The 26,040-nt window shown below is 46.8% G+C and overlaps 4 protein-coding genes across 4 annotated transcripts; 3 read left to right on the top strand and 1 right to left on the bottom strand.

Moving 5' to 3' along the window:
* Window positions 1-6,217: 6,217 nt before the first annotated feature.
* Window positions 6,218-8,078, bottom strand: LOC128271505 (uncharacterized). The gene is made up of 3 exons (XM_053009067.1): window positions 7,950-8,078; window positions 7,662-7,869; window positions 6,218-7,581 (listed from the first exon to the last, which is right to left on the bottom strand). The coding sequence occupies exons 1-3, from the start codon at window positions 8,076-8,078 to the stop codon at window positions 6,287-6,289; spliced, it is 1,632 nt and encodes a 543-aa protein (XP_052865027.1). The 3' UTR covers window positions 6,218-6,286.
* A 2,523-nt stretch (window positions 8,079-10,601) lies between these two features.
* On the top strand, window positions 10,602-12,308 carry LOC128274066 (uncharacterized). Its single transcript, XM_053012151.1, has 2 exons — window positions 10,602-10,747; window positions 10,811-12,308. The coding sequence occupies exons 1-2, from the start codon at window positions 10,622-10,624 to the stop codon at window positions 12,299-12,301; spliced, it is 1,617 nt and encodes a 538-aa protein (XP_052868111.1). The 5' UTR covers window positions 10,602-10,621; the 3' UTR covers window positions 12,302-12,308.
* A 290-nt stretch (window positions 12,309-12,598) lies between these two features.
* On the top strand, window positions 12,599-14,365 carry LOC128274065 (uncharacterized). The gene is made up of 2 exons (XM_053012150.1): window positions 12,599-12,735; window positions 12,809-14,365. The coding sequence occupies exons 1-2, from the start codon at window positions 12,604-12,606 to the stop codon at window positions 14,306-14,308; spliced, it is 1,632 nt and encodes a 543-aa protein (XP_052868110.1). The 5' UTR covers window positions 12,599-12,603; the 3' UTR covers window positions 14,309-14,365.
* A 1,154-nt stretch (window positions 14,366-15,519) lies between these two features.
* LOC128274067 (luciferin 4-monooxygenase-like) lies at window positions 15,520-17,296 on the top strand. The gene is made up of 2 exons (XM_053012152.1): window positions 15,520-15,865; window positions 15,957-17,296. Exons 1-2 carry the CDS (start codon window positions 15,535-15,537, stop codon window positions 17,234-17,236), a joined length of 1,611 nt encoding a protein of 536 aa, XP_052868112.1. The 5' UTR covers window positions 15,520-15,534; the 3' UTR covers window positions 17,237-17,296.
* The last annotated feature ends 8,744 nt before the right edge of the window (window positions 17,297-26,040 follow it).

The raw sequence follows: 26,040 nt of genomic DNA on the forward strand, positions 1-26,040 counted from the left end.
TTATGCACCAGCTGATGACAGAACAGAGTCTGTGTAGCACCTTATTTGACAACATTCTGCCCATGAAAGGTAGAGGGCGTCTAATGGTAATGTAAATCTGTTACTTGTTACACCATATGTCATTTCGTTAAACTTTTCATGAGCCTTCCGTATAAAGCCCATTCCCTGTTCAGGCCCCTGTGGGTGTTGTCCACCACGCCACCCTCGTTACAAATGTCCAGCACAAACTTTTCGCTACAGTTTCGAAAAACATTGACTTCATATTATTTGCATAAGTGACCAGCGCAAGTTTACCGTTCGGAATAATTAACTGAAATTCAACCTTTTTGTTATACGCAATAGATCTTTGACAATATAGTAATACTATCTTTATTTTGAAACTGATGGTGTTCGAAAACATACACTGCTGCTCAATGAAATAGGTAACTGTATTTAAGCTGCGTCTTTTGATCATTTTTCAAAACCTATTGAATTCACAGGTATTCCAATGATAGCATAAGATAGAAGTACTAAAAATAAGATAAAGATAGTCTAAAATAAGTGAAAAATTCTAGGAATTTGCTTATTACAATATGAAGCAGTTAAAAGTACCTGGTCAATAAAATAGGTAATTCTGCGTATACGGCAAATTTTAATGAATTTACACGGTTTATTCTTTTTCTATTATCAAAATCACTACCCCGTATATCCTCCGTTGTTTTGAAGCACTTTATGCACTCTTCTAGGCAGTGAATCGACCAAATCCTGACAAGTTTTTACTGGAATGGAATACCATTCCTGCTGCACATTTTCCCACAATGCATCTTTGTTTGAAAAATATAATACAGCTAACCTTAGCTTCAAGGTATTCCACAAGTTTTCATTAGGGTTTAAGTCAGGAGACTGACTTGACCAAGGCAAAAGTGACACAATATTGCCATCAAACCACGATTTCATAACCTATGACGTATGCTTGGGATCGTTTTCTGGTTAAAATATCCATCTCAGTGGCATGGTTTCTACTACGTAAGGTAGCATAAACGTCTTTCATGATTCACTTATACTCGAAAGCATTCATGGTGCTCTTTATTCTGAAATAGGGACCTATACCAGATCATGACAAATATCCCCAAATCATGATACTTGAACCTACATGTTTTAAATTTTTTTTTTTGTAAACCTGGGATGGAATTATTTGCCAGCAGGTCGTCAAACATTACACTGAGAGTCCGAACGAAACAAATTTATTTTGGTTTCGTCGTTCCATAAAATATTATGCCAATTTTTCGTAACCCTCGGTACCTTGCCATGAACCATATTGAGCAGCAAACTGTTACTTCATCTGTAATTTTTATTTAATCAATAGTGGCACTTTTCTTGCAATTAGCCCTGGTAGATTGGCTTCTTGTAACCCCCTATGGACAGGTTTCGGGCTAATAATGTTATTTATTATTGAGCAAATCGCTCTGGATGCACCAAACGGATCCGCTTTTGCCTAAAATGATATGCGATGATCTATCGTTGGTTTGGTTTTTCTTGGTCTAACTCGCGATTCCTTTGTTTTTTTTCCACAACAAAGCATTTCTCACAAAATTTACTGATTTACCTAGTAGTTCGGCGATGCTTTTGTACCTCGCGCCTTCGTTGCGTAGATTCTTCACAATCTTTCTTTCCTCAAGGATTGCAATGAGTTCTTCTGCCCATTCTAGATGTTCTACCAGGAAACAACCCTTTTTTTAGATTCACAATTGAAAATTGATTGCAACAAGACCAATTAAACCAATTTCGTTCAAGAAGTCGGGTGAAATTGTATCGTATACAACGAATTACCTATTTTATTGACCAGACCATATCAGACTGCTGCCAAAATAAGTGTTAACACACCTATCACTTTTGACATAAATATCACCAACATAGCAAAAAAATGACGTAGACTAGTGTATCTAAGTACAGTATTAGTTTGGTGATCATTGGTTTAGTACTGGCTTGAGTACAGTTCAAATTGTATCAGCTTCACACAATTACCTATTTTATTGACCAGCAGTGTATATGCATGATAACCAAGTGGCTTCAGAATATGTTGTTTGTATTTTGCAACCGAAAACGCTAACATTCCTTAAAATACTGAAAAGTTTTTGGGCATTGAAAGAATTCGACAATATATTGATTCAATTTACTACGTAGCACGTTTAGCACACGGTTTTAGTGAGTTGAATATACGTTTCATTATTGAAAAATGAAGCACCAGTCAGGACAAGTCGTTTTTGTATGTTGCCGATCTATCTTCTGATGAAACTGAAGATACAATGGAACGCGTTTAATACTAACATAAATGAGTACACCGTCGTCGCTGGCCGCTGCTGACCCACTGGCGGCTCCATCGAATAGCTATTTGATGGTGTATCGCTTGTAGATGGATAGATATTTATTTTTGGAGCTGATGCTACAATCGTTCGCGCATCTCCGCGACGGCCAGTTCTATTGCCTTAAGCCTGAAAATGATTCCAAAATTTTCATTTCCATCTACAAACCAACCATTATTACTTTGTTGTGCTACAAAATCACTTATTGGCCACGGCGGTGGAGCATCGGCAACATAAAACGGTCCAAAAACGGATCTGCCGCATTCGCCATCGTGACGACTTCGCCCTGCGGCGCGTAACATGCCAGACTTGATGACGGGTTCAAGTCTTGTGCTCCCGCGGGTCAGCAAATGCCAAACACAAGCCACTTCGCTGTTATTGCTTTTATTTTATTATCATTTTTATGATTTTTGCTGTGTTCTAATGCTTCGGGAAGCATCCGGACGTCGCGTCTACGCTCACTGCCCGATGGTAAACCGGAACGTTTACAAACTGTGGCTGCAAACTGCAAAAGAACTTTTCCAAAGTTTCCAAACCAACACGCTTCACGGCTTCAACCCATTCGCTGCGCCACTGAATCGAAGTGATAAAATTTTAAAGCTTTTCTTTTCGAACGATTTGCGTTTTACGCGAAACTCCTCACTCGTCGGCTCCATAAACTCTGCCTTGGGTTGCTTTTGTGTTGGTTGTCCTGTCTTGTCTGGTGTCCTGTGCGGTCGAGGGGTTTGTGAAGAATTCTTACGAATCCAGTCAAGCTTTCAGCAGTACGATGCAACAAACTTTGCTGAAGGCAAAGTGAAACTGTGGTTCCTTCATTGTCGCTTTGCTGGTGTTGGTATTTTATCGTGTGCAATCGCTTTAAAAATGATTGACTTAATTCATGGCTTATGCACTTAAATTTAATTTTTAATTAGAAAATAGGCAACGCCTGTTCGTTTGATTGATCTGTAGTGTAAACAGACTGAGGATAACCGTTTGCACTGTGTTTGGTTGCCTTTGGAGGCAATAACAAATTCATTAAATCTATACTTTGCATTAATTTGATGGGATTTTATGCCCATCACAATACATCCTAATCGAATCTAACGAACTTATTTTATGGTCTAACAAACGATTTGATTCGTTGAATAAAGTCTGGAAAACCATTGTGGCGATACCGTAACACGTTTGTGGTGCTGATATTGTATCAGCTAATCACGTGCAATGCTGGTTTCGTTGGTTCAGGAACTCAGAAATAATCAAATTTGATCGGCCTGTTAGTAGTAGGGGCCGGTGGCAATAAGGACCAAGACTGCTGTAAGAAAGGCATTGTGAAGCCTTCTTTAAAATGAAAAACAAATTGTGAAACGCTGCATATTGGATGCAAATTTGCAAATGATATTCAAATATAAAAAAAATAAAATGATATTAAATATAATATATGCAAATTCATCTTCAATAAAGTTTTGAAATTCACGCAAAAATAATAGATTTCTTTTTAAACTAAACGTATACATTGAAGTTTTCAACACGTAAACAATGAAAAGCCGTGGCTTGTGACCTTCAATAAACACAGGAGAGTCGAACGAATTTATCTGAAAAGCTCCTCGTTTTGGGCTGACACACGTACACGCTGTACACGATCGTGGTCAATTATCCTCGCCATTTTGCATCCACCCATTCGAGCACATTTTAAATCCAGAAGAGGGATTCTAAATTCAAGACTTTTTGCTATCACATTCAAAAGAGGCCGATAATATTCCTAGTTGCACTACTGCTTACGGTAATTAGGCGTATAATTTTATTTGAGCGAAATTTCATACGGTGTTAACTTCGTCACATTGATCTTCGCCACCATAAACGCAAACGCAGGAAGTAAATGTATCATAAAGTTTCTACATTAGTCTCAAAACGCCGCCCCTTGCATTGCACTCGTTGCACTGGCCAGCCACAACTGCTACATAAATGGTACAGCATCATAAATACTTTCCGCCCCGAAAGTGTTGATTACTTTTGATAAGTGGGCGAGAGAGAGAAAAAAGAAGTAAAAAACGTAATCCAGTGGCATTTAATTAAAAAGTCATTTCGCCAGATGTTTCCGGCGTTGCCGAAGCGGAAACGCAAACAGGCGGTACAACGTAAGGCGACCGGAAAAAAGGAAAACAGGACAACTCATAAAGTTACAGAAAGCATGCTCCCTACTGCCGCATTCTGCAATCAGTGGTGAAACGCGGAGACGCACATTTAAGTTTCGGTCTTAGATAAACCCGTCTTCCTGGCCATTTCCTAGCCCCGACGATAACGATCGGCGAAAGGGAAGTTAGCGACGACCGTCGTGGTCACAGTCACAACACTTCACATTTTCATCACACTCCAGAGCGTTAGTCCAAGCACGCTCCATAATTTTGTGGTGGTAGCGAAAATGTTATTTCAAACGCGTTCCCACCTCGACGGCAGCGTAGCGATCACGATCGTACCTTTACCGGAACACCACAGCTTGGTACGGTCCCGCGCAACCGAAAGTGTAAATATGATGCGAGATTAAACTGTTCAACTACCAAACTCCGGGCGGCACCGAACGGCGGCAACTGCTCCGCTAAAGATGGCGCCAACGCGTGGAGGTAATTAATAAATTCATTTCATAACTCGCAACTAAACAAATTTCCAACCAGTCCACCGTCGGCCGGTCGAACTATGCCGGCGCCCCAGCTGTTTGCGTCCGCACGAGTCTATCACAGTCCGCGGGCATATCTACGGGCTCCGATCGGACATCCATCCGGAGTCCTGGCGCGAAAAGTACTCGGAAAACTTTTGGCCCCCCCCGTTTCGGTGCGTTTCCGGTGTGCAATGCAACTTTCATTTCCATTTCGGCTCTAGCACAGCTGTGCGGCATTAGGCTTTCGCTCGCTCAGTTGCGTCCGGCTTCGTGGTTCGCGCTGCGAAGGACGGTGTCCGAAGAGTTAGATTAAAACGCCGAGGAAAAATTAATTGCCTCCATCTTATTCGGCTGTCGTCGAGGATTTTCTCACGCAGGGTGAAAAAACCCGAAGACAAGTGTCTCCGGGTATGTTCCGGGAATTATTTTCCGAAGAACTCCAGAACCGAACGGCTCTGGCACCGTTAGGAACATACCGAAACGGACGGGACCCGTGCAAATGAAGTGATGGCGAAAAATGGCTATCCACATTTTTCCACGCGTTCACAACAATATTTCAATAGACTCGCGGGCATGGACATTGCATCTCGGATCGTTCTGCTCGCCTTTGGACAACATTCTCGCACGGGAAAGAATTAATTTTATTCATTTCAGAACCGACCGTTGGATGTGACGGTGCCAGCGGCTATGGTGAAATTGTTTTGGCACTCGGAATTGTGTGGGGAGCGGGCGACCTAACAATAAATGCCGATTACAAGGATTATGGTACCATTTCCATACAATGCCATGCACAATTCTGGGGTTCAACATAACACGATGTCGTGAAGGTAAACGATATCCATTTGTATGTAATTTTTCAATTGAATGCTCGGTAATCTTTTGTATGTTTTGGGACAAAAGAGCGCATATTGTGGGACATTTCAGTGTATTACATTCCACAGCACACCAACGACTTGTACTTATTTTGCAAACCAAGGGAAGTGACATAGATGAATGAAGTACATAAGTAAGTAAGTAAGTAAGTAAGTAAGTAAGTAAGTAAGTAAGTAAGTAATTAAGTAAGTAAGTATGTAAGTATGTAAGTAAGTAAGTAAGTAAGTAAGTAAGTAAATAAGTAGCCTAAGTAAGTAAAAAATAGTAGTAGTAAGTAGTAAGTAAGCCTCTTCAAGTAAGACATCAATAGAGGTAAAATCATTACATCAGTGCGATTTTATTGTATACCTTTAACGACAACCCACCCAAAAGCAAAATAAGTCATCAACCTTGTGTGAAAAACTAGATCCGTTTAACTACAAGCATTCCCTGCAACTTACAGCTTTGCCTTTACACATTTGATTGCTTCCCTAAGCTCTCGTCTTAGAATTTTGCCGCTAGCAGTCTTTGGAATTTCTTCGACAAATCGTACTCCGCCATGCAACTGCTTCTGTTCCGACACCCTACTAGCAACGAAATCGATCACCTCGCGTTCCGTTATCTGTTCGCCGTACTCTCGCACGACGAACGCCAGTGGTAACTCTCCGGCTCGCTCGTCCGGCACACCAATCACAGCCGCATCACTAATCTTGGGGTTCTCCAGCAGTATGGCCTCCAGTTCGGCGGGCGGTACCTGAAAGCCTTTGTACTTGATCAACTCCTTGATGCGATCGACAATGAAGAACTCCTGATCGTCATCGTAGTAGCCAATATCTCCCGTATGCAACCATCCATCCTCGTCGATCGGTTTATCCAGACCGACGTAACCCTTCATGATGAGCGATCCCTTGAAGCACAGCTCGCCACGTTGATTTGGACCGAGAGCGCGGCCCGTTTCGGGATCGATCACCTTCACCCACTGACCCAGCCGCACTCGACCCACGCTACCAATCTTGTTGTCATACCCGTCCTGCATCAGCACACCGAGTGTCGTTTCGCTCATGCCGTACCCTTGCCGTATAAATGGCACCCCAATGCGCTCCCGGACCTTCTCTTCAATATCCTTACTCAGTGGTGCGGCCCCGCAGATCAGATTCAATAGCGAGGACAGATCGTAGTCATCAACCATAGGGTGTTTGGCCAGAAACACCATCAACGGCGGAACCACCGTCATCAGATTGACCTTGTACCGTTCGATACAGCTTAGAAACATGTGAGGATCGAACCTCGGCATCACCACGCACCGACAGTTGTTGGTCACCATGTTGAGCATCCCGACACCGGCTACTACGTGGAACAGTGGAGTCGCGGCCAGCGCTACCAACTGATCAGGCAACTCGAGTACTTTTGCAGCTTCTTTCGATTGCGCAATGGTACTAATGATGCTTTGGTGCGTTAGCTCTACCCCTTTCGGCAGGCCGGTCGTACCCGAGGAGAGCACGATCAGCGCCACATGACCAGCCTTGTCCACTGGCACAGGTTTGTATCGCGACACATCAACCGTTTCGCTTATCAAGGTGGCGTAAGGAGTTACCTCCGGGTACGATTTGGCAGCCGGATGGTCACCCAAAAGTATCACGCGTACTCCAGTCAGCTGCAGCCCGCGAATCGCTTTCATAAGCTTCTCCAGCACGTCCGGTGAAATAAACACAACCTTCGGATTGGCCAAACTTATCGCATGCTTCAGCTCACCTAGGGGAAAGTACAATTTCTTATCGATTAACCAAGCAAGATAAGTACATAACGACTGATTGTACAGCTGAGAGACATACCTTCCAGGTAAGCGGGGTTGATCAATGCCAACGGAGCTCCGACGAAAATGGTGCCGAACATCGCAATGCAATACTCGAGACTGTTTTGGCTGACGATCGCCACATTGTCCGATGTTCCGACTCCTAGTTTGGATAGGCCGGAAGCTAAGCGAACCGATTGGTCTAATATCTGGCCGTAGGTGAGTTCTACCAAAGATACCGGTTCAACCTAGAAACGGTTCGAAACACAAGGCGGTTGTGAAAATGTCAGATAGGGCGCACGCTGTTAGCACGTTTGGGAATACCTACCAATCCGACATTTGTCGGTCGCAGCTTCAGCTCTTCTACAATGACTTCCCCGAGCGATCCGAAATGATCGAGATCAGTCGGGTCGGGTCCACCGTACAGTACGTAGCGATCATCCTCTTTCGTATGCATGGCCTCCAGGTGTACCCTCACACGATGGTTCCTACTTCAAAATGCGAAACACTTGCCCTTTGACCGGTTCAAGAAAGGTGCCCTCCTGCAGGTCGACAGCAACAGCGGCAAAATCAAAACAAACAGGCCCACCTGGCCGCTTCCGTCTGGTGCGGAACCGGTTTCGGGCGAAGTGGCGTATAAGCTCGCGCGAGCGTTGCGTGACTAACTGACGGACTGACGCTGACTGACCGCTGAGGGGTAATCTAACACCGCATCAACAGCACACGCTGTGAAATGGCAAATCATGTTTTCACGTCTGTGTTGGTATAGACGCACGATAGCGATGGACACAGGTTCGTGCGGTATACATATTCAGAGCAGATACGTTAGAAAATGTGATTTGAACATAAAAACTGTTAAATTGTTAATAGTTGTATACGTTTTTACTTGTAGCTTATGTTTCGCACATAAGGGACTACATGCATACCATTCCATTTATTGGACGCAAACAACTGTTGAATATTGCGAAAATCATAATTCCACTTCGTATTGATTGGCTTCCCTCGCAATCATGGTCTACAATTAACTGCTTAGCAATTCTTATACATAAATCATCCTTTACACAGGTAAAAGTCTTGTTAGGCGATAAAATTCATCAGCTAGTCCTGTCCTCACTTCATCATCGCAACATCATCAGCACGATCAATATGTTGGCATTACAAAATTCATGTCTGACCCCTTTGAATAATTGCATTGCATATTATAGACCAAAAACATCAGATTAGGCTTTTATGTTCAATCTTTCACACGAACGCCACATTAGTTGATCAACTAATTAGTATGCTCGGAATTACGATTGACAATTGAACAATAATTAACTCCAAGCGGGCTCCAACAGTTCAGGAAATCCACACAGTTCTGATAAATACGTAAGCTTTAATAACGATGCCATAACTGTGAACATCATCAAAAGTGGGTTTCGCTCTAACACGCGGGGTAGTACATGAACATCAGACACGGCACACAAAATGTGGGCAATTTTTCGTCACACAAGGGACGTCATTTGGTTACTCCAGTTTACGAACAATATATCCCTCTCTGGATAACGGATATAAGCAAGGTGCTCTGCAAACGTGGCGCAATTCATGACCAAGTGGAACAGTCACACTACGACACAACGAAGGACGCAAGTGTCTACAAAATAAATCAATCCGTGATCAACATAGCTACTAGTTCCGTGAATAATCGATGGACATTTTTGGCTGACCTTAAACGAAAGTGTTATCATTCGTCACTGAACCAACCTGTTCTCCTGATTCGAACACGTTCCAAGATCTTGTCAGCGGGAACATCAGTATCTACTACAACAAGTTTCTTAAATTCCTTACTGGACATCACAATCTTAGCCACAAGAGTGTGATCATAGTGATCAACTTCATGGTCTCAAATAATGCCTGTTTGAATTCCTTCTACATATAACATTCAACCGACAGATGTTTACGAATTCCAGTCGTGCTATGCATTGACGGGCAAGTATTAATACGAGTTTATTAACAATTCGAAGATAAATTGAAGAAAAAAACAATACGAAGCATTTTTGATTCCAGCATTAAACAACATTGGCTCGACAAAATTACATCATTGCACAAGGATTAATATGTTTTCAGTCTCATGGATACGCTATAGAAAGCCAAAATTAGCCATACTTTGAATTTACACATGGAAAATCGCTAACTCTGTATCGCATAAACACTCAACAAATTAAACCCCAAATTAATACATATTGAATGGAAATCAGATAAGCTTAATATTGTTTTAAGCACATACTCAAATAAACCAAAAACTTTCCACTGATTCCCTTAACCTTAACTAACCACTTTTTGATAACGTTTTCTTTTCATAAGCCTTTTCCAATGCTTATCAATTCATCAATTTACGCTTTTTCAATGACTAGGCAAAAAACCGAAGCAAGAGAACCTGGTAGCAGAACAATCTGTTATCGCGACTTTGATTAGCCTAGTATCTTAGATGACCAGGCCGAAACCATGATTCTAAGATCTAACGTCATAACGTCTGCATGGCTACAGGAACGTACCAACTGCAAGTTCATCGACCATCTCAGGTCTGTTAATTTTTTTTCCAATGCATTAACTTGAATGGCAAATGCATCAGTAAAATGCAACTCTGTCTATTCTTGTAAACGAAAAATTAACACTTCTTTAACAAATGATGTGCAAAGAACATTTCTTTGACGACGAATTCTGCTATTAACAATTATGTTTTGTTCACAAAAATTATCTGTAATTAAAGAAAGCCACATTTTAAAATCATTTTTTCTTGCATTGCGTGTAGCCGACACGGTTTCGTTATCTATGGACGTTCCCTACGCGCTACTCTGTTTTAATCACAGAAAGCACACACACTCGCTCGCCAGCTGTAGCACGCACACGATCGTACGCTAACGCATTACGTCGGAGAGAACGCGAGATACGCAACCCGCGATCTCGACGACCAACTTTACGCAGTGTTTTCCGAACCGTCGCGGCGCAGTGAGGCGAACCATGAGCGTTAACGAGAAGTACGTGTTCTACGGCGGAGAGTTGGAAGAGCCGATCGAAGGTGGCTGTCGATCGCTGGGAGAACTGATCATCAAACGGCTGAAGGAGAATGGCGACGATGTAGCCTTCGTAAGTGGCACCGCGCATCTCTACTCTTCGGTTAAATTACCTCGATTTCTATCCGCCCAACAGATCGATGGTCTCACGGATGAGCAATTCACGTACGCCGACGTACTGGAGCGTTCGGTCCGGCTGGCAAACCGCTTCCACCGGCTGGGCTTAAAGAAAGACACGGTGGTGGCGGTGATGTGCGAAAACCGTATCGAGCTACCGATCGTAACGTTTGCGGCGACCTACCTACGCGCGATCCCGATCCTGCTGAACCCTGCCTACACCGCCACCGAACTGGCCCACGTACTGAAGCAAACGCAACCGCGGGCCATTTTTGCGTCCCCTCTCGCGATGGCCACACTGCAGCCGCTGCTGAAGACGGTGCCCTCGCTAAAGCTGACCGTTCTGTTCGGTGACAAGAAACCGAACGCTCACGTAACGCTGTTCCGGGAGCTGTTCGATCGCAACCGAGCCCAGTTCATCACCTTCACGCCACAGCCGGTGAAACTGCGAGAGCAGGTCGGCCTGATGGTGCTATCGTCCGGCACGACCGGTCTACCGAAGGCAGTCCAGCTGACACACTACAACGTGATGTGCGTGATGGCGTATATGCGCGAAGGGGCCAAAATGTTTCCGATCGAGCAGATTGCCCTCGGTCTGCTGCCGTTCTTCCACGCGTACGGCTACATGGTGGTGCTACACTCGCTGATGAACCAACGGAAGATAGTTTCGCTGCCCAAATTCGAACCCACGCTGTTCCTGTCCACCATCCAAAAGTACCGCGTAACGGTGGCTTCGCTGGCCCCACCGCTGCTGGTGTTCCTTGCCAAACATCCGCTGGTCGACAAGTATGACCTCAGCTCGCTGCTGCTGATCGGCTGCGGGGCTGCCCCACTCAGCAAGGAGATCGAACAGGCGGTGCTGAAGCGTCTACCGCACCTGCTGACGATCATGGTCGCGTACGGATTGAGTGAAAGCTCGCTCGGTGTAACGACGCGTATTAGCGACGAGCACGGTAGCGTCGGCAAGGTGAACAAACTGAGCTGGGTGAAGGTGGTGGACGTGAAGACGGGCCGCACCCTCGGCCCGAACGAGGTCGGTGAAATCTGCATCAAGGGACCGCTGATAATGAAGGGCTACCTGAACAACGAGAAGGAAACCCGCTCGATGATCGACCGGGACGGCTGGCTGCACAGTGGCGATACCGGCTATTTCGATGAGAACGAAAACTTCTACATCGTCGATCGCATCAAGGACCTGCTCAAGTACAAGGGCTTCCAGGTGGCGCCGGCCGAAGTGGAAGCGGTCCTGCTGACGAATGGCAAGATACGGGACTGCGCCGTGGTCGGGTTGCCGGATGCGGCCGCTGGTCAACTGCCGTTCGCGTTCGTGGTGCTGCAACCGGGTGCAACGCTAACCGAGTCCGAGGTGAAGCAGTACGTTGCGGAGCGACTGTCCAAGCAGAAGCATCTGCACGGTGGCGTGCGGTTCGTGCACGAAATACCCCGGACGGCTAGTGGTAAAACTCTTCGCCGAGAGCTAACCGCACTGCTGGGCAAGGCAAAGCTTTAAATCAATAACCGCGCGTTATCGGGAATGACAGAGGGGGGTCCGACGGTTTTCGGCCTTGTCATGCCCGATAAAAACGGACCACGCAACGTAGCCAATAAAAGTAAAACGAGTTTTCAACCTGATTGTTTTCGCCGTGCCTCGGCCCGGAGATGTGATAACAGCAACAGAGCATCCTAATCGCCGTATGTTTACAAGGCAGGGCCTGCACAGACTGATAACGCACGAAGAATGCAAACTCACTCACGGCTTCTTAGCGCGGCAGGGGATGCTGCGTGGTAATTCGCATCATTCCACTGGTGGCCATGGAAGTACCGATCACCGAACGTAACGTGGTCTATGGCGGAGATCTTTGCCGTAGCATCGAAGACGGTTGCAATTCATTCGGAGAGCTGGTGGTGAGACGCTTGTACCGAAACGGAACAGAAGTAGCACTGGTAAGTAGCGCAAACCAACGTCGATGCCGTCGACGACAACTAATAGACACACCTTCGTTGATGCTTCCGCCAGATTGATGGAGTCACAGGAGAGTCGCTTACTTACCATCAGCTCCTCGAACGCTCGCTTAAGCTGGCCAATCGCTTGCACAGATTAGGCCTGAAACGGAACACTGTCGTTGGAATATGTAGTGAAAATTGCTTACAATTCCCCATCGTCACCTTCGCAACGATCATGCTCGGTGGGACGGTTCTGCCGTTGAACCCATCGTACACCGTCACGGAGCTGGGGCACGCCCTGCAGCTATGCAAACCGTGGGCTATATTCGCATCAAGCAAAGCGCTTCAAACTATCCTTGCGATGCGCGATCGTTTGCCGTACGTGAAACTTCTCGTTGCATTTGACGGCAACGAAACGCCGGTGGTGCCACGGTGGGAACACTTCATCGACCGCAGTCCGCTCCGTAGTTTGACCAGCTTCACGCCCCAACCGGTACGGTTGAAGCACCAGATCGCCGTGATGGTTATGTCGTCGGGTACGACCGGCTTACCGAAGGCGGTCCAACTGACGCACCACAACGTCATGACCGTAATGGCGTACCAAGCGGAAGATCCGCGCTACACCGAGCTGCCGGTACCGTTGCGGGTGCTCGGACTGCTGCCCTTCTACCACGTGTTCGGCTTCATGCTTTCACTAAACAGTTGCCTCAACCGGGTGCCGATGGTGGTGTTGCCGCGCTTTGAACCGCGGCTTTTCCTGCGTACCATCCAAGACCATCGCATCACGATGATGAGTCTCGTCCCGCCGATAATGGTGTTTCTCGCCAAGCATCCGCTCATCGACCAGTACGATCTCAGCTCACTGCGCGCCGTTCTTTGCGGGGCCGCACCGTTGAGCAGGGAAATCGAGGAACTGGTGGCTGCCCGTCTACCGACCGGTGGATCCGTGCGCACCGGGTACGGGATGAGTGAAACATCGCTCGGAGTCATATCGAGAGTGAGCGATAAGATCGGTTCGGTTGGAACGGTCAATAAAACCACGTACGTTAAAGTGGTCGATCTGGATAGTGGCGAAGCGCTCGGACCAGGACAGACGGGAGAGATTTGCGTCAAAGGACCGCTGGTTATGAAAGGGTACCTCCACAACGAGGAAGCCACACGCGAGATACTCGACGATGGTGGTTGGCTTCACACGGGCGACATTGGGTACTACGACGAGGACCAGGATTTCTTCATCGTCGATCGTCTCAAGGACCTCATCAAGTACAAAGGCTTCCAGGTACCGCCAGCCGAGCTGGAAGATGTGCTGCTTAGTCACCCCAAAGTGCGAGATGCGGCCGTCGTCGGCTTCCCAGACGAGTCGGCTGGCGAGCTACCGGCAGCGTTCGTAGTGCTGCAACCGGACGAAACGATAACGGCACAGGAAGTGGCCGATTTCGTAGCCATCAAGCTGTCCCCACACAAACAACTTCGTGGAGGCGTGTTCTTCATCGACGAGATTCCCAAAACGGGTAGCGGTAAAATATTGCGGCGACAGTTACGACAATCAGTGCAGCCGAGAGCCAAGCTCTAGGAAGCTCTTTATGATAAGACTAAGCAAAACAAAACTTGTTTGTTGTCAGCAAATAAACTCCTAGGCCTTTGAATGCGTGTTCTGCTAATGTTACTGTCAGAGTTGTGCAGAGTCGCAAAAGAAGAGCATTTGTTTAAAATGTCGTAAAGACTAATTGACCCTTTTACATAAAAAGATATTATATGCATCCGATTTATCGAACCATTCTGAGGAATCCGACGGACTGGAAAATGGATTATCTGCTAGCTTCCGACAAAGTCCTACCTAAGGCGGGTGACCAAGGACTTCCGGTGGTTTCCTGTCTCTTCCACTCTCTACGCAAACCCCATCCATAGTCCGTTTAAATTAAACAAAAATAATAAACTCGTTTCCCGGTTGCCACGCGCTCAACAATTACAGTGACGGAACGTGGGCGCCAACACTTCATCCTATGGCAGCAGCTCGCTGGGTAGAATCAATTTCGTTAATTAACTGCAGAGCTAATGGCTGCATTAGTTAGCCATCACCAGACGAGGAAGCCGTGAGTTTAAATGTCCCCTCAGATCCTGAAGCTGAAAGCTGTCTAAAAAAACCTACGTAAACTTTGCAAACTGCGGAAACTACAGTTAAACTCAGCGATCCTGCTGGCCGATAAAGCGTGACCAATGTTTCGTCCACCGAGGCCTGCAGCTCAGGGATAAATAATCACTCCAGTCGCTTTCGCAAACCACCGGACCGGTCTTTTAGTTTTTACGAGTGCCTTTCAGCTAAATTAATTTCTCTTCAAGCATTGCACAAGCGCCTTTCGTTCCTGATAGGGAATCGTGTTCAAACGGATATATGTAATTACCGGCGCCTTCTAATGGCATTTATAGACAGTGGCCTCTTCAAATTACATTTTCACAGATTAGTGAATTTAATGGCCAAGTTCGGAGTTTTTTTTTCAACATTAGCTCCTTTCATCAAGCCAATTTCCAACCATTTAATCTTAACAGAACAGTACCCTTCCTTGAGATGTTGTTGGAAAAGTTATTGAATGTATGTGTCCAACATCTTTAAAATGCATTTTCGTTGTCTCACTGGGCAAACAATATTACCCTCCTAAATTAAACGGGGTGCCCGTGAGAGTGGCTGACCTGCTTTATCAGGCTCCAGGAGATAGCACAGACAAGTAGAGAGCAGCAATCTCTGGCACGGGTGGTAGTATCAATCGAGCCAGCAGACGACAAACAACGACTCTCGGTACGATGGCCACCGAAACGCACATCATCTCTGGACCACCGGCGCCCTCGAACCTAGCGCTTGGGACGCGATCGTTGGGCGAGTTGTTTTTGAAAGTTTTGCAACAACCTTCAGACGCGGTGGCACTCATCAACGGCATAACCGGACAGGAGTATAGCTACCGCGAGCTGTTGGAGCGATCGCTCCACCTGGCATCGTACCTTCACGATCACAAAGTTCAACCGGGCGATGTGGTGGCTGTGGTATCCGAAAACCGCGTCGAGTATCCGATCACGATGATGGCACTGTTCCTGATTGGATCAACTGCGGCCCTATTCAACCCCAACTACACGTCGCGTAAGTGCTGTTGGTTTCGGGAACTGTCACTCATTGTGTCGCCCCCTCCCAAAAACGTGGGATAAGATAATTCGAAGCCATTTCATTGTAGGTGAACTGATACACGCACTCAACCTCACCAAGCCGAAGCTAGTGTTTGTGTCGTCACAAGCCAGACCGGCCCTGTACCGTGCTTGCGAATCCGGCAAGCAGCTTACTATTATCATCAACTACGACGCCTATGGTGGCACTACAACCTTTGCCGATTGCTTACGCAGATCGAGCAAGTCGTTCACTCCGCGCACCTTTCTGCCGGCTCCAGTGGATACGACCAGCGAGGTCGCAATCATCGTCATGTCCTCCGGTACGACCGGTCTTCCGAAGGGGGTGCTCATCACGCAAGCCAACGTAATGGCCACCATGGCGAACACGCGAGAAGTAATGGAGCAGCGAATGGAGTTACGCAGCTTCGTCGATATACTGCCCTGGTACCATGTGGCCGGCGGTATGGCAATGCTGGGCCTGTTGGGCGTGGGCCTGCATACAGTTTACCTACCGAAGTTCGATCCCGAAACGTATCTACGCTGTGTGGAGCGGTACCGACCGCACGTGCTCAACATTGTGCCCCCGATTGCCGTATTTCTAGCGAAGCATCCCATGGTGGACGAGTTTGATCTGTCGTCGGTTGAAATGATCACCTGTGGAGCGGCACCACTCAGCAAGGAGGTGGAGGATCTGATCTACGCCCGGATCAAAACACCCGGGCTGAAGATTCGGCAAGGCTATGGTATGAGCGAAACAACACAGGCGATCACGTTCTACGACGCCGAAACACCGAAACCGGGCACCGTCGGGAGACTTCGTCCCGGTCAGTTGGGTAAAGTAATCGATCTGGACACGGGCAAAGCACTCGGGCCGTACCAGAATGGCGAGCTGTGCTTCAAGGGTTCACTCATCATGAAGGGTTACATCGGCATCGACCAGGTAACCGACGCCGAAGGTTGGTTGCGTACGGGTGACATCGGTTACTACGATAGCGAGCACGATTTCTTCATCGTGGATCGCTTGAAGGAGCTGATCAAGTACAAGGCCTTTCAGGTGCCCCCGGCCGAACTGGAGGCGGTGCTACTTTCGCACCCGGACGTTAAGGATGCGGCAGTGATCGGCGTGCCAGATGATCGAGCTGGCGAACTACCGATGGCGTACGTGGTACCGAAGGACGGGACGACCTTAACGAGCGAACAAATACGCCAGTACGTCGACGACCGAGTGTCAACGGAAAAGAAACTCCGCGGCGGCGTCCGTTTTGTGGGTGAAATTCCCAAAACTGCCAGCGGAAAAATACTTCGCCGAACATTGAGGGACCTAGCAAATCAGCAATCGAAACTGTAGTGATTATGATTGATCTTAAACAGTAATTTTGTCTCTGGGTCTGGTTTGCTACAGTATCAAATAAACTAATGAAATGGTTAAGCATTTGGGTGTAAGTTCAGCACATTCTTTGCATCACATTGAAGCCCACGCAGAACAGTTCGTTAGTATTTAGGGTATCGCTTGAGTAAGGAACGCCAAACACAGCGCATTGGCGTAGAATTTAATATGGTAGCATTAGACCGTACGTGGGGTGATGCCAACGAGTCGTGGGTAGTATTGACCCAATTGTAGCATTCGCTCCCAGCGACGGGCTCGAAAGGCGAACCTATCGAACGAAACACACTATCGCCCGTGAACTAACGGGCTGCGCTGAAACACACATTTGCCCTTCAAGAGATGATAGAAGCGAATACGAAACTGGCAGCTCGAAAGTCGCAAAAAATAACTAAACCGGCACGAAAACTTTTCATCCTATGAACGTTTAGAACGTCATAACGCTGTATCTGCACTTGCAGGGCATCGTGCAGGGAATGCAAAGGAACAAGCGGATCAAGCGGACTGCCGGGGCCGGTGGAGCCGGAGCCGTGTGTACAAATAATCATTCAATTAGTCTGATTAGGTTTCGATCGATCGATCGATCGATTGGTTCGCAGGCCACTGCAACCCGGTCCCAGATTTGCTTCTGTTTCACCTTGGGGGAAAGTTAAGAAACAGTAAGGGGAGGGGGGGAGGTTTTGCTGTTATTTGCCTGTACTTGGCTACTTTAGACACAACGCAAACATGATAAAACTGCATTCATTTTCTGATACCGGGCCAAATCTGGCCAAGCGTGCCGAGCGTCGCCCGAGCTCGGAACGATGGAACGATGTTAAACCAAATCGAATCCATGGCAGAGTGGAGCGAGAAATTGCCTTATCCCAAGAACGCATCAACCCTGTGTTCGTCACCCTGGCCGCCCTAACACCAGGCCCCAAACCCTATAAAGGTCAAGTGAGTAATTGATGAAGCATGGAAGCGTGGAAGCGTGAAGTTCACCTGAAAGCATCGGCAAAATGTTTCCCCTGTCCCACGTGAGGGCAGCCAAAAAAGTTTCGCTGGTCACACGCTGGAAGCCCAGAGCGGAACCACGCTTTGATGTTCCGCCACAGGGCGTACGGAAAGTAGGCGTCCGGCTCGAAGGTGTCAAGAGATTGACGTACGTTGACGCTGGCTGGCGTTGGACGCATGTGCCTGCTGGCAACTAGTCATCGGGACTCCAGCCGGTTCCAGTGGGCAGTTCAGGCTGATGAACAAATCGGAACGACAACGCTTTAGCCATCATCGACCGATTTGGGTAGCAGCGGAAGAAGCAGAATCGGGCGAACGACTCGGCCCGTTGTGGCCCGCAAGCCACGGGCGGACGCGGACGGTCAGGGGGTAAAACATCTATAATCCCACTCATAAATATTCAAAACATTTGTAGCAAACCAGCAAGGAATGATGACGAAGAACAGTGCTACTACTACTACCACAGCTGCTACTACGATGACTAATACTGTTAAACATCGATACTAACAGCATTACAAATACTACCTCCAGGCCAAAGCTTGCACGGCACTTTGTGTCCGTAGAACTGCTCTGGAGAGCCACCAACAAGCCCAAACGAGATCAGGGTAATGGTGCGTCCGTCGGCCCGTTGGCGTTCTCGGAGTTCGTTTTGTGGTTGACGCGCGAACGGGACCAGGACATCCGATCGCATGCAGTTGTCTCACCGCCCGAACTCGAAAGCTTTCCAGGCGGAGAAGGATTCGGTCAACCGAACTCTATCAGCTGGTTTGAAAGCTTTTCTGCGGAACCTTTGGTAGCGCGGCAGTGCGCACGAGCAGCTTCCCCGTTCGGGCATTTATTTCGTCCCGATGTCGTGTTTTAGAACACACGCGCGCGGCCTCTACCACCGGTGCCGTGCCCCCGGTGCAGCCGTAGCCATTAGTTGCGGCGTAGTACAAACCACGTGCGAGCGACGTCAGACGCCTGTCGATACCCTGCCGTACCTGACCTAGTAGAAGTTTTTCTTTCGCTTGGATGCGAGTCAAGCCACAGCCTCCCACCTTCGCCCGTTCTACGCTGTCTCGGCGAGTGCGTCGTCTCTACAGACAGGAACAGACCCGCTCGCCTGCCGGGGCGCTCGAAGTACCGACCGCTTCTTTTGATCTTTCAACCGGAAAGCATGCATGTTTACTCTACAGCACCATTTTTTGCACCATTGGCCACCTCCCGTGGAGTCCCAGTGGAGTCAGGTCAGACAGGGCTCCGGCAGCGATCAATTCCAAACTAGGCCGGTGCCGTGAAAGTTTAAGACCGTTGACACTTTTCACAGCTACTACCCACACACACACTGCATCCGCCATTGGAAGGACACAGATTGCGCTTGAAGTTCTCTCCTTCTCTCTCTATCTCTCTCTCTTCGTCTGTCTCTCTTTCTCTTTCTCTCTCTGGAATTCCTTCTGAGCCCATTTTTGTGTGTTTTCAACACTTCCTGCTCCTCGACGCGTCTGTTACGTGATTCGTGGGTTCAACTTTTCGGGTTGTGTAGGTCCCGTCGTAGCTAGGAGATGCACGATATGAACAAAAAAGCAAACGACCCGAATTGTGCATATTTGCTCTTCGCCATACCTCGGAGAACGGAGAACTAAATTACCATCTCCAACCCCTCAACCACCTACCGCCAGTCGCCACACTACTTCATCACAGCCCCATCTCGGCGTACAGCGGCCACTATGCAAACTGCCTGGAGACTTGGGCTTGGGAATTGTTTTGTCATTATAAAACGAACCCCCGCCAACATCCGATGGCAGTGCAACGGTAAACCCTCGAAACCACGACTCAACTCCCGAAACAGAAAGCGAATCGACAGCATGCAGGATGTGACAGGACCTTCTTAGCACACCCATGCAGCACTAAGGTGGCCCATGGTCACTACCGGTCGGAGGTTGAGTTTTGTGTGCGTCAACCCGAACCAGGAACCACCGAGGACCAGCGTACGTATGTGTGGTAATGTCACTCCAAGGGTATGCGTCTGCCAACTGTTCCGAGCACATGCAACCGATGACATCGGTAGCAAATGCAAACAAACTTTCTTCATTCGATTTGCGTATGAATTGTTAGCTTTTGGCTACACATCTCCTTCGACCGTTATTGTAACTGTTGGACGGAATAGGAAACAAATTTATCACTTACGCTACGGTTGTTTACCGTGATCAAAACGTTGCAAACTGCGATAGTAAACATCCTTAGGCGAATGGCCGGTGTAGGACGCAAACGTGCCATTAAAAATATCTCACTTCTTTTCTACCTATGGAATCCAATGACCGGTTTGCCCAAAGTACGCACAACACTTGATTTATGTCTTGTTTGCCTTATTTTTTTTCGTCCGGGATACTGCTGTCAAAGTTTTGCAAACGGTCATTATTAACTGCACTTAAAAAGATGTGAAAACACCCCCGGTCCTATTCCAACTGCTCCATTCCAACGTGGTTCTAACGGTTTACTTAGAAGCTTTAAATAGGTTTGGAATTAAGCGGAACAATATCCTACTATCTTGATCACACATTCTTAAAGATAAATTCATGTAATGGATGCTTACTTCGGACAATTCTCCTCTAAAAAAGAATAGGTTGCAGAGATATGTTTAAATTCGAAAGTGCAAACAATTTAATATCTACATTACTGTAAGTTGCATGCTTATCCAGGAAAAAACATAAAACAGTTGCAATTCCAATACAAAGGAAAGAATTGTGTAGCATAGTAGTGGAATGTGTAAAAATTGATCCCTTTATGACTTGGTAACCACTTTCAGCGAACAAAACTTCTGTGACTTTCTGCAAAGACTCAACCGACGGCAGATTGTTTTAGTTCCGACTATGGCTATTTTAGGCACAGCTTAGTCACTGTCATTCACGCTATAGCACCAACTGGAGCAGCTTTCAGACTGATCTAATGTGACGATACTACCATCATCTTGGCCATATTTTTCAAAATAGCGACATATCAAACAGATTTGACGCGCACAACTGACAGTGAAAAGCCCCCACTTCATCCTTTGCCTACACTTAGAATGCATCAATCATTTCCGTCAAGTTTAGGGCCAGAGTGCAGCCAGAGCATCTCTTAGTTCAGAACTCCGTTTCCTCTTTTTTTCTTGTAGCAAGCCATTTAAAATCAATGTTATGGCTGCTAGTGAAGCCCACAGGTATTCACGGTAGCCACAGAATGTGACGTGGTTATGCTTAGACCTGCGAAAAGAACCCGTCCAGGTAATCCTCGTTGGCGTGAAACCGTGGCATTCATGCGACTTAAATTCATCTTCCTGAGGCTTCGCTGGGTGCTATGATAGTTTAGCATCTAACCACAGTGTCACTCGTGTATCAACAGTCAGTCAAGCTAATCGGGAAACTCGCCGACACGTTTTCCTTGGGCGTGATGTGAAAAAGGGGCACCACTTTGCCACACATTTGCCCACGTAATCCGGTGACGTGTGACGGTAACCGCGTTTGTGTACTGGAAGCAGAAATGCTTAATCCTGATTTAGAAATGAGGCATGAAGTGAAAACTAGATGTCAACAACATCACGCACTACTCAATAACAAGGTTTGTTGGATAACATATCGGATAAATTTGCCTAAAACTTACTACTAAAGATCACACTATTAGTTCATTTACTGGCCATAGGGAGTACCATCAGAAGTTGAATAACTTTATATAGTACATATAAAAGATATATCTATTCAATCAACGCTATATCTATTATTGAACGCAGTTCATTAGAAGCAACTTCATTCACTTTTAGGGAAAAAGAGATTTCCTTTTAGCTTAAAAAAGAATTTCCTAATATCTAATTTAATCTATTTAGGAGCATCATACGGGTTTACATAAGTACTAGTTTGTTCAGAACAAAAAGTTCGAGTTATAAACAGCACAAGTTCTGTGATATAAAACATGCTGCCAGCCTTACTTTCAATTTAACTACTCAAAAAATATCCTGTTCTCATCACGCTCTGCGTATCTCTAGGATCTGAGTTTTCGTATATCTGCCGTTTTCGGATGCGATTGACGTTGGCTATTTACCTAACTGCTACCCCTATTTCGACACCGACAGTAAGAAGAAAGCGCCTCATAAGCACGAACTGCCCCTAGTGGCAGGGGAGTCAAAACAGCTTGGACCAATCCAAGCAAACCTTCGTTTCACCCCAGGCGGTTTGGGCAATTAATAGACAAAACACTTAATTTTGCACTCCTAGCCACCCTTAGTGTATGTTTGCCTGGTCGGTTCGGCCGGTGGCTCTGTTTCAAATCTGAAGCACCCCATAAGCGATCGCGGTCATGGGAAAAGTACGTAGCCATTCTGCAAAAGAAGTCGAGCTTGCAACTCACGTGCCTGCCGAGAAAGAAGTCGGCATGAAGGCAAACAAAACAAGACACAAGTCTCCGGTCGTAGCACAACGCTCTCACACTGCAGATGTGTTGATCCACATCATCCGATTCGCTTGCAGCCGTTTCTCTAGGATCATCCCTAGTGCTAGTGGGTAAAACCAATAAGACCAAGACGGCACACCAAACGGAGGTGCAAAGCCTTTCGGTGAAGCCTTGGCTACGGAGTGTCCATTTTCCTGTGGTTTGTGTTTGGCTTTTTTATACGTTTTGATTCCTTTCGTCCATCTCTGTTCTCCGTCACTTTTCGGACGGTAACGGGCAGATGTAGGTTTAGGCAGAAAAGAATGGTAAGCGTAAGTGAATTTATAACTGGGGATTACTAAGCCACGGACCACCGAACAGTGTGCTAACACGGCTGTCTTTGAGTGGTCATCCAGATTCATACTCTCGAATGAAAAAAAACAACGCTCCAGTGGTCCATGTTGGCAGCATATTCCTTAAATAATGGCCATCAGCCAGCTACAGAAACGCAGTGAAAGAAACAAAGCACCAAATTGTATTATGAATAAATAACACTTTGACATTTGTTAAATTGTGTTTGTTGAGAGGATTAAAATAATTATCGAGGATCGCGCGACCCTTGAGCCATGTTCGGTCATGTCGTACGCTACTTTTGCCAACTAAAAACGGACGACGAAGGTCAGCGAATGAATCGAGCAAACTGCATCATGGAAGACAAGCAAAAAAAGCTAAGACTGTCAAGAGAGATATAAACCTTTGGTAGTGGAGGATGCCTCCGTGGTATTGCATGGCTGCACTCAAACAAACGAGGATTTCTCGCTCTTCGTCCGTTCTGCCAGCACCGCCGGAGATTAGCGGGCCCGCCTTTGGCGTTCGCGAGCAGACATTTGACTGTTTACGATACCACACGTCCATAGTAAAACGTTGGCTGAGCGGGGTTGGTTGAAATGTGCGGGCTAAGGACAAAATCTGAATCAGCAGTTGTGTAGGATAATAAAAAGATTAAAATTGTCACCACGGTTCTAGGTTTGTTTTTTGTAAGTGCAATAAACTAAATTTAGTGTATTTGTCGATTGCGCAATTGAACCCCCAATAAGACGTAATACTCACCCAATTTATTGATTATACCCATGTGGATAAAGTTATAAAGAGTTTGCTGTAAAACTTTCCTCCAAAGAAAGGTGGTGGCCATCACTTGATTTTCATTGGATCCTTTTGGTTTTGTTCAAACGTTCTCTAGTTAATGTGGCGAAAAATTCCAATTCCAAAATCAATGTAGCAATGTTAAAAAAGAGCCATAACGTTTATTTTTCAAACAACGTCCAACTAACTCAAACCTTTAATCAATTTGATCGGTTTACGCTTTTGACAGACTATTTTGGTTGTGAGCTCCAAAAACTCTTAAACATGTTCCAATACCGGTTACAAAGTTTCGGTTACCGGTTCAAGGCATCGGAAGGATAACTACCAAACCAACCACTTCGTTCTCGAGTAGCTCTACAACTGGTGACCCCGATATTACCCGATATTACCCGATATTACCCGATATTACCCGATATTACCCGATATTACCCGATATTACCCGATATTACCCGATATTACCCGGTTAATTACCCGATTCACATTACCTTTTACCGGTAAACTTCAACGCACCTGACGGTAAACGCTATCGTGAAAAAAGCCCGAGATCCCGCGAATCGCGAATTACCCTTTGTGCCAGTGAACGTGAACGCGACAAAAAAAAAACACGTGTTTTTAAAGAAATGGCGACCCAAGAGTCATCAACCGATGTGAAAGCGGCAACCAATGTGGAACCAGCAACCAACGTGAAAACGGCAATCGAAGTGCCAGCCGCAGAGAACCAGCAGGTCATAGCCAAAATCAACTTCCCGGCATTTGATGCAGACGATATCGAAACTTGGTTTATATGCCTTGAGGCGGCATTCTGCGTTAACAATATTGTCAACGACAAGTATAAATTCAATGCGGTGATCGTGGCGCTCGGCTCGCGCGCAAAGTTTGTGCTTACGGCGATAACAAGAGGCAATGAAGCCAAGACAAAAGATCGCTACGAAACTTTGAAAGCCGCCGTCATGGATCACTTCCGACCATCGGAGACCCAACGTTTGACAAGCCTGCTCTCGGGAATGGCCTTGGGAGATCAAAAGCCTAGCATTCTTCTATCCGAGATGCGGCGTATGGGTGGAGCCGGTTGCACCGACAACGTTTTGAACAACCTGTGGCTACGAGCACTCCCAAACACGGCTCGTTCAATAATAGCCGCAATGCCAGCCGCGACCCTAGACGAGCAAGCGCGAGTAGCGGACAAAATTTTGGAAGCTCCACGGGACCAAATCGCTGCTGTCCACTAACACCAGGAACCATCTTCATTGGAGCAGCGGATAGAAGCCTTATCCCAACGCCTGGATGAAGCACTGTCCACAAGGTTTCGCGGCAGAAACCAACACCAAAGCCGCTCGCGCGGACGTTCATCCAGCCAACCCAGGCAAAGTTCATCGGCGCGAAGTTCATCCCGACGATGGATTTGTTTCTTTCATTACCGATACGGTGCACAGGCCCGCAAATGCGAAAAAGTAAAAGGAGATGACCACAACGTGAAGTGCATTTTTTTCGATGGGAGCACCGAAGTATACGCCCGTCCGAAGAAGGACTAAATCATCCGACAGCCAGAACCACCAAAAGCCTGAAAAATCCAGCACCCGCAACTAGCCTGAACCATGTCGAACCCAAAACCGACACCATTCCGAAGCACCCCATAGAACGAATACACGTGCATGATAACACATCATCAAACAGTTACCTTATCGATACTGGAGCAGCCATCTCCGTTATCCCACCAACAGCTCGAGAACGTCTCTCACCTTCGGCAACGCACCAACTGTTTGCCGCAAACGGTACACGAATACAAACATACGGCACGAAGCGCCTCGCGGTCAATCTCGGCCTGCGAAGGTCGTTTGTGTGGATTTTCGTTATTGCAGATGTCAATTCTCCCATTATCGGAGCTGATTTTTTGAAACATTACGATCTGCTAGTGGACCTCAGACGGAATAAACTAATTGACAACACCACTCGACTAGAGGTCAGTAACATCAGTACCACATCGGAACCCAAAATATCAACCTTTGACCAGAACCATCCCTTCGGTGAGATTATCGCAGAATACAAGGACATAACGATACTTAACATGAAGCACATGCCCTCCAACGCAGGAACGATCCACCAGATCATCACCACTGGCCAACCCGTGTTCTGTCGCCCTCGCCGACTACCCATCGACAAGCTCAACGAGGCAAAGGCTGAATTCCAGTTCCTTGTCGACCAAGGCATATGTCAGCCCTCGAAGAGCTGCTGGGCCAGCCCGCTACATC

Source organism: Anopheles cruzii, chromosome 3 (genome assembly GCF_943734635.1).
Source record: "Anopheles cruzii chromosome 3, idAnoCruzAS_RS32_06, whole genome shotgun sequence".
Taxonomy (NCBI): Eukaryota; Metazoa; Arthropoda; class Insecta; order Diptera; family Culicidae; genus Anopheles; species Anopheles cruzii.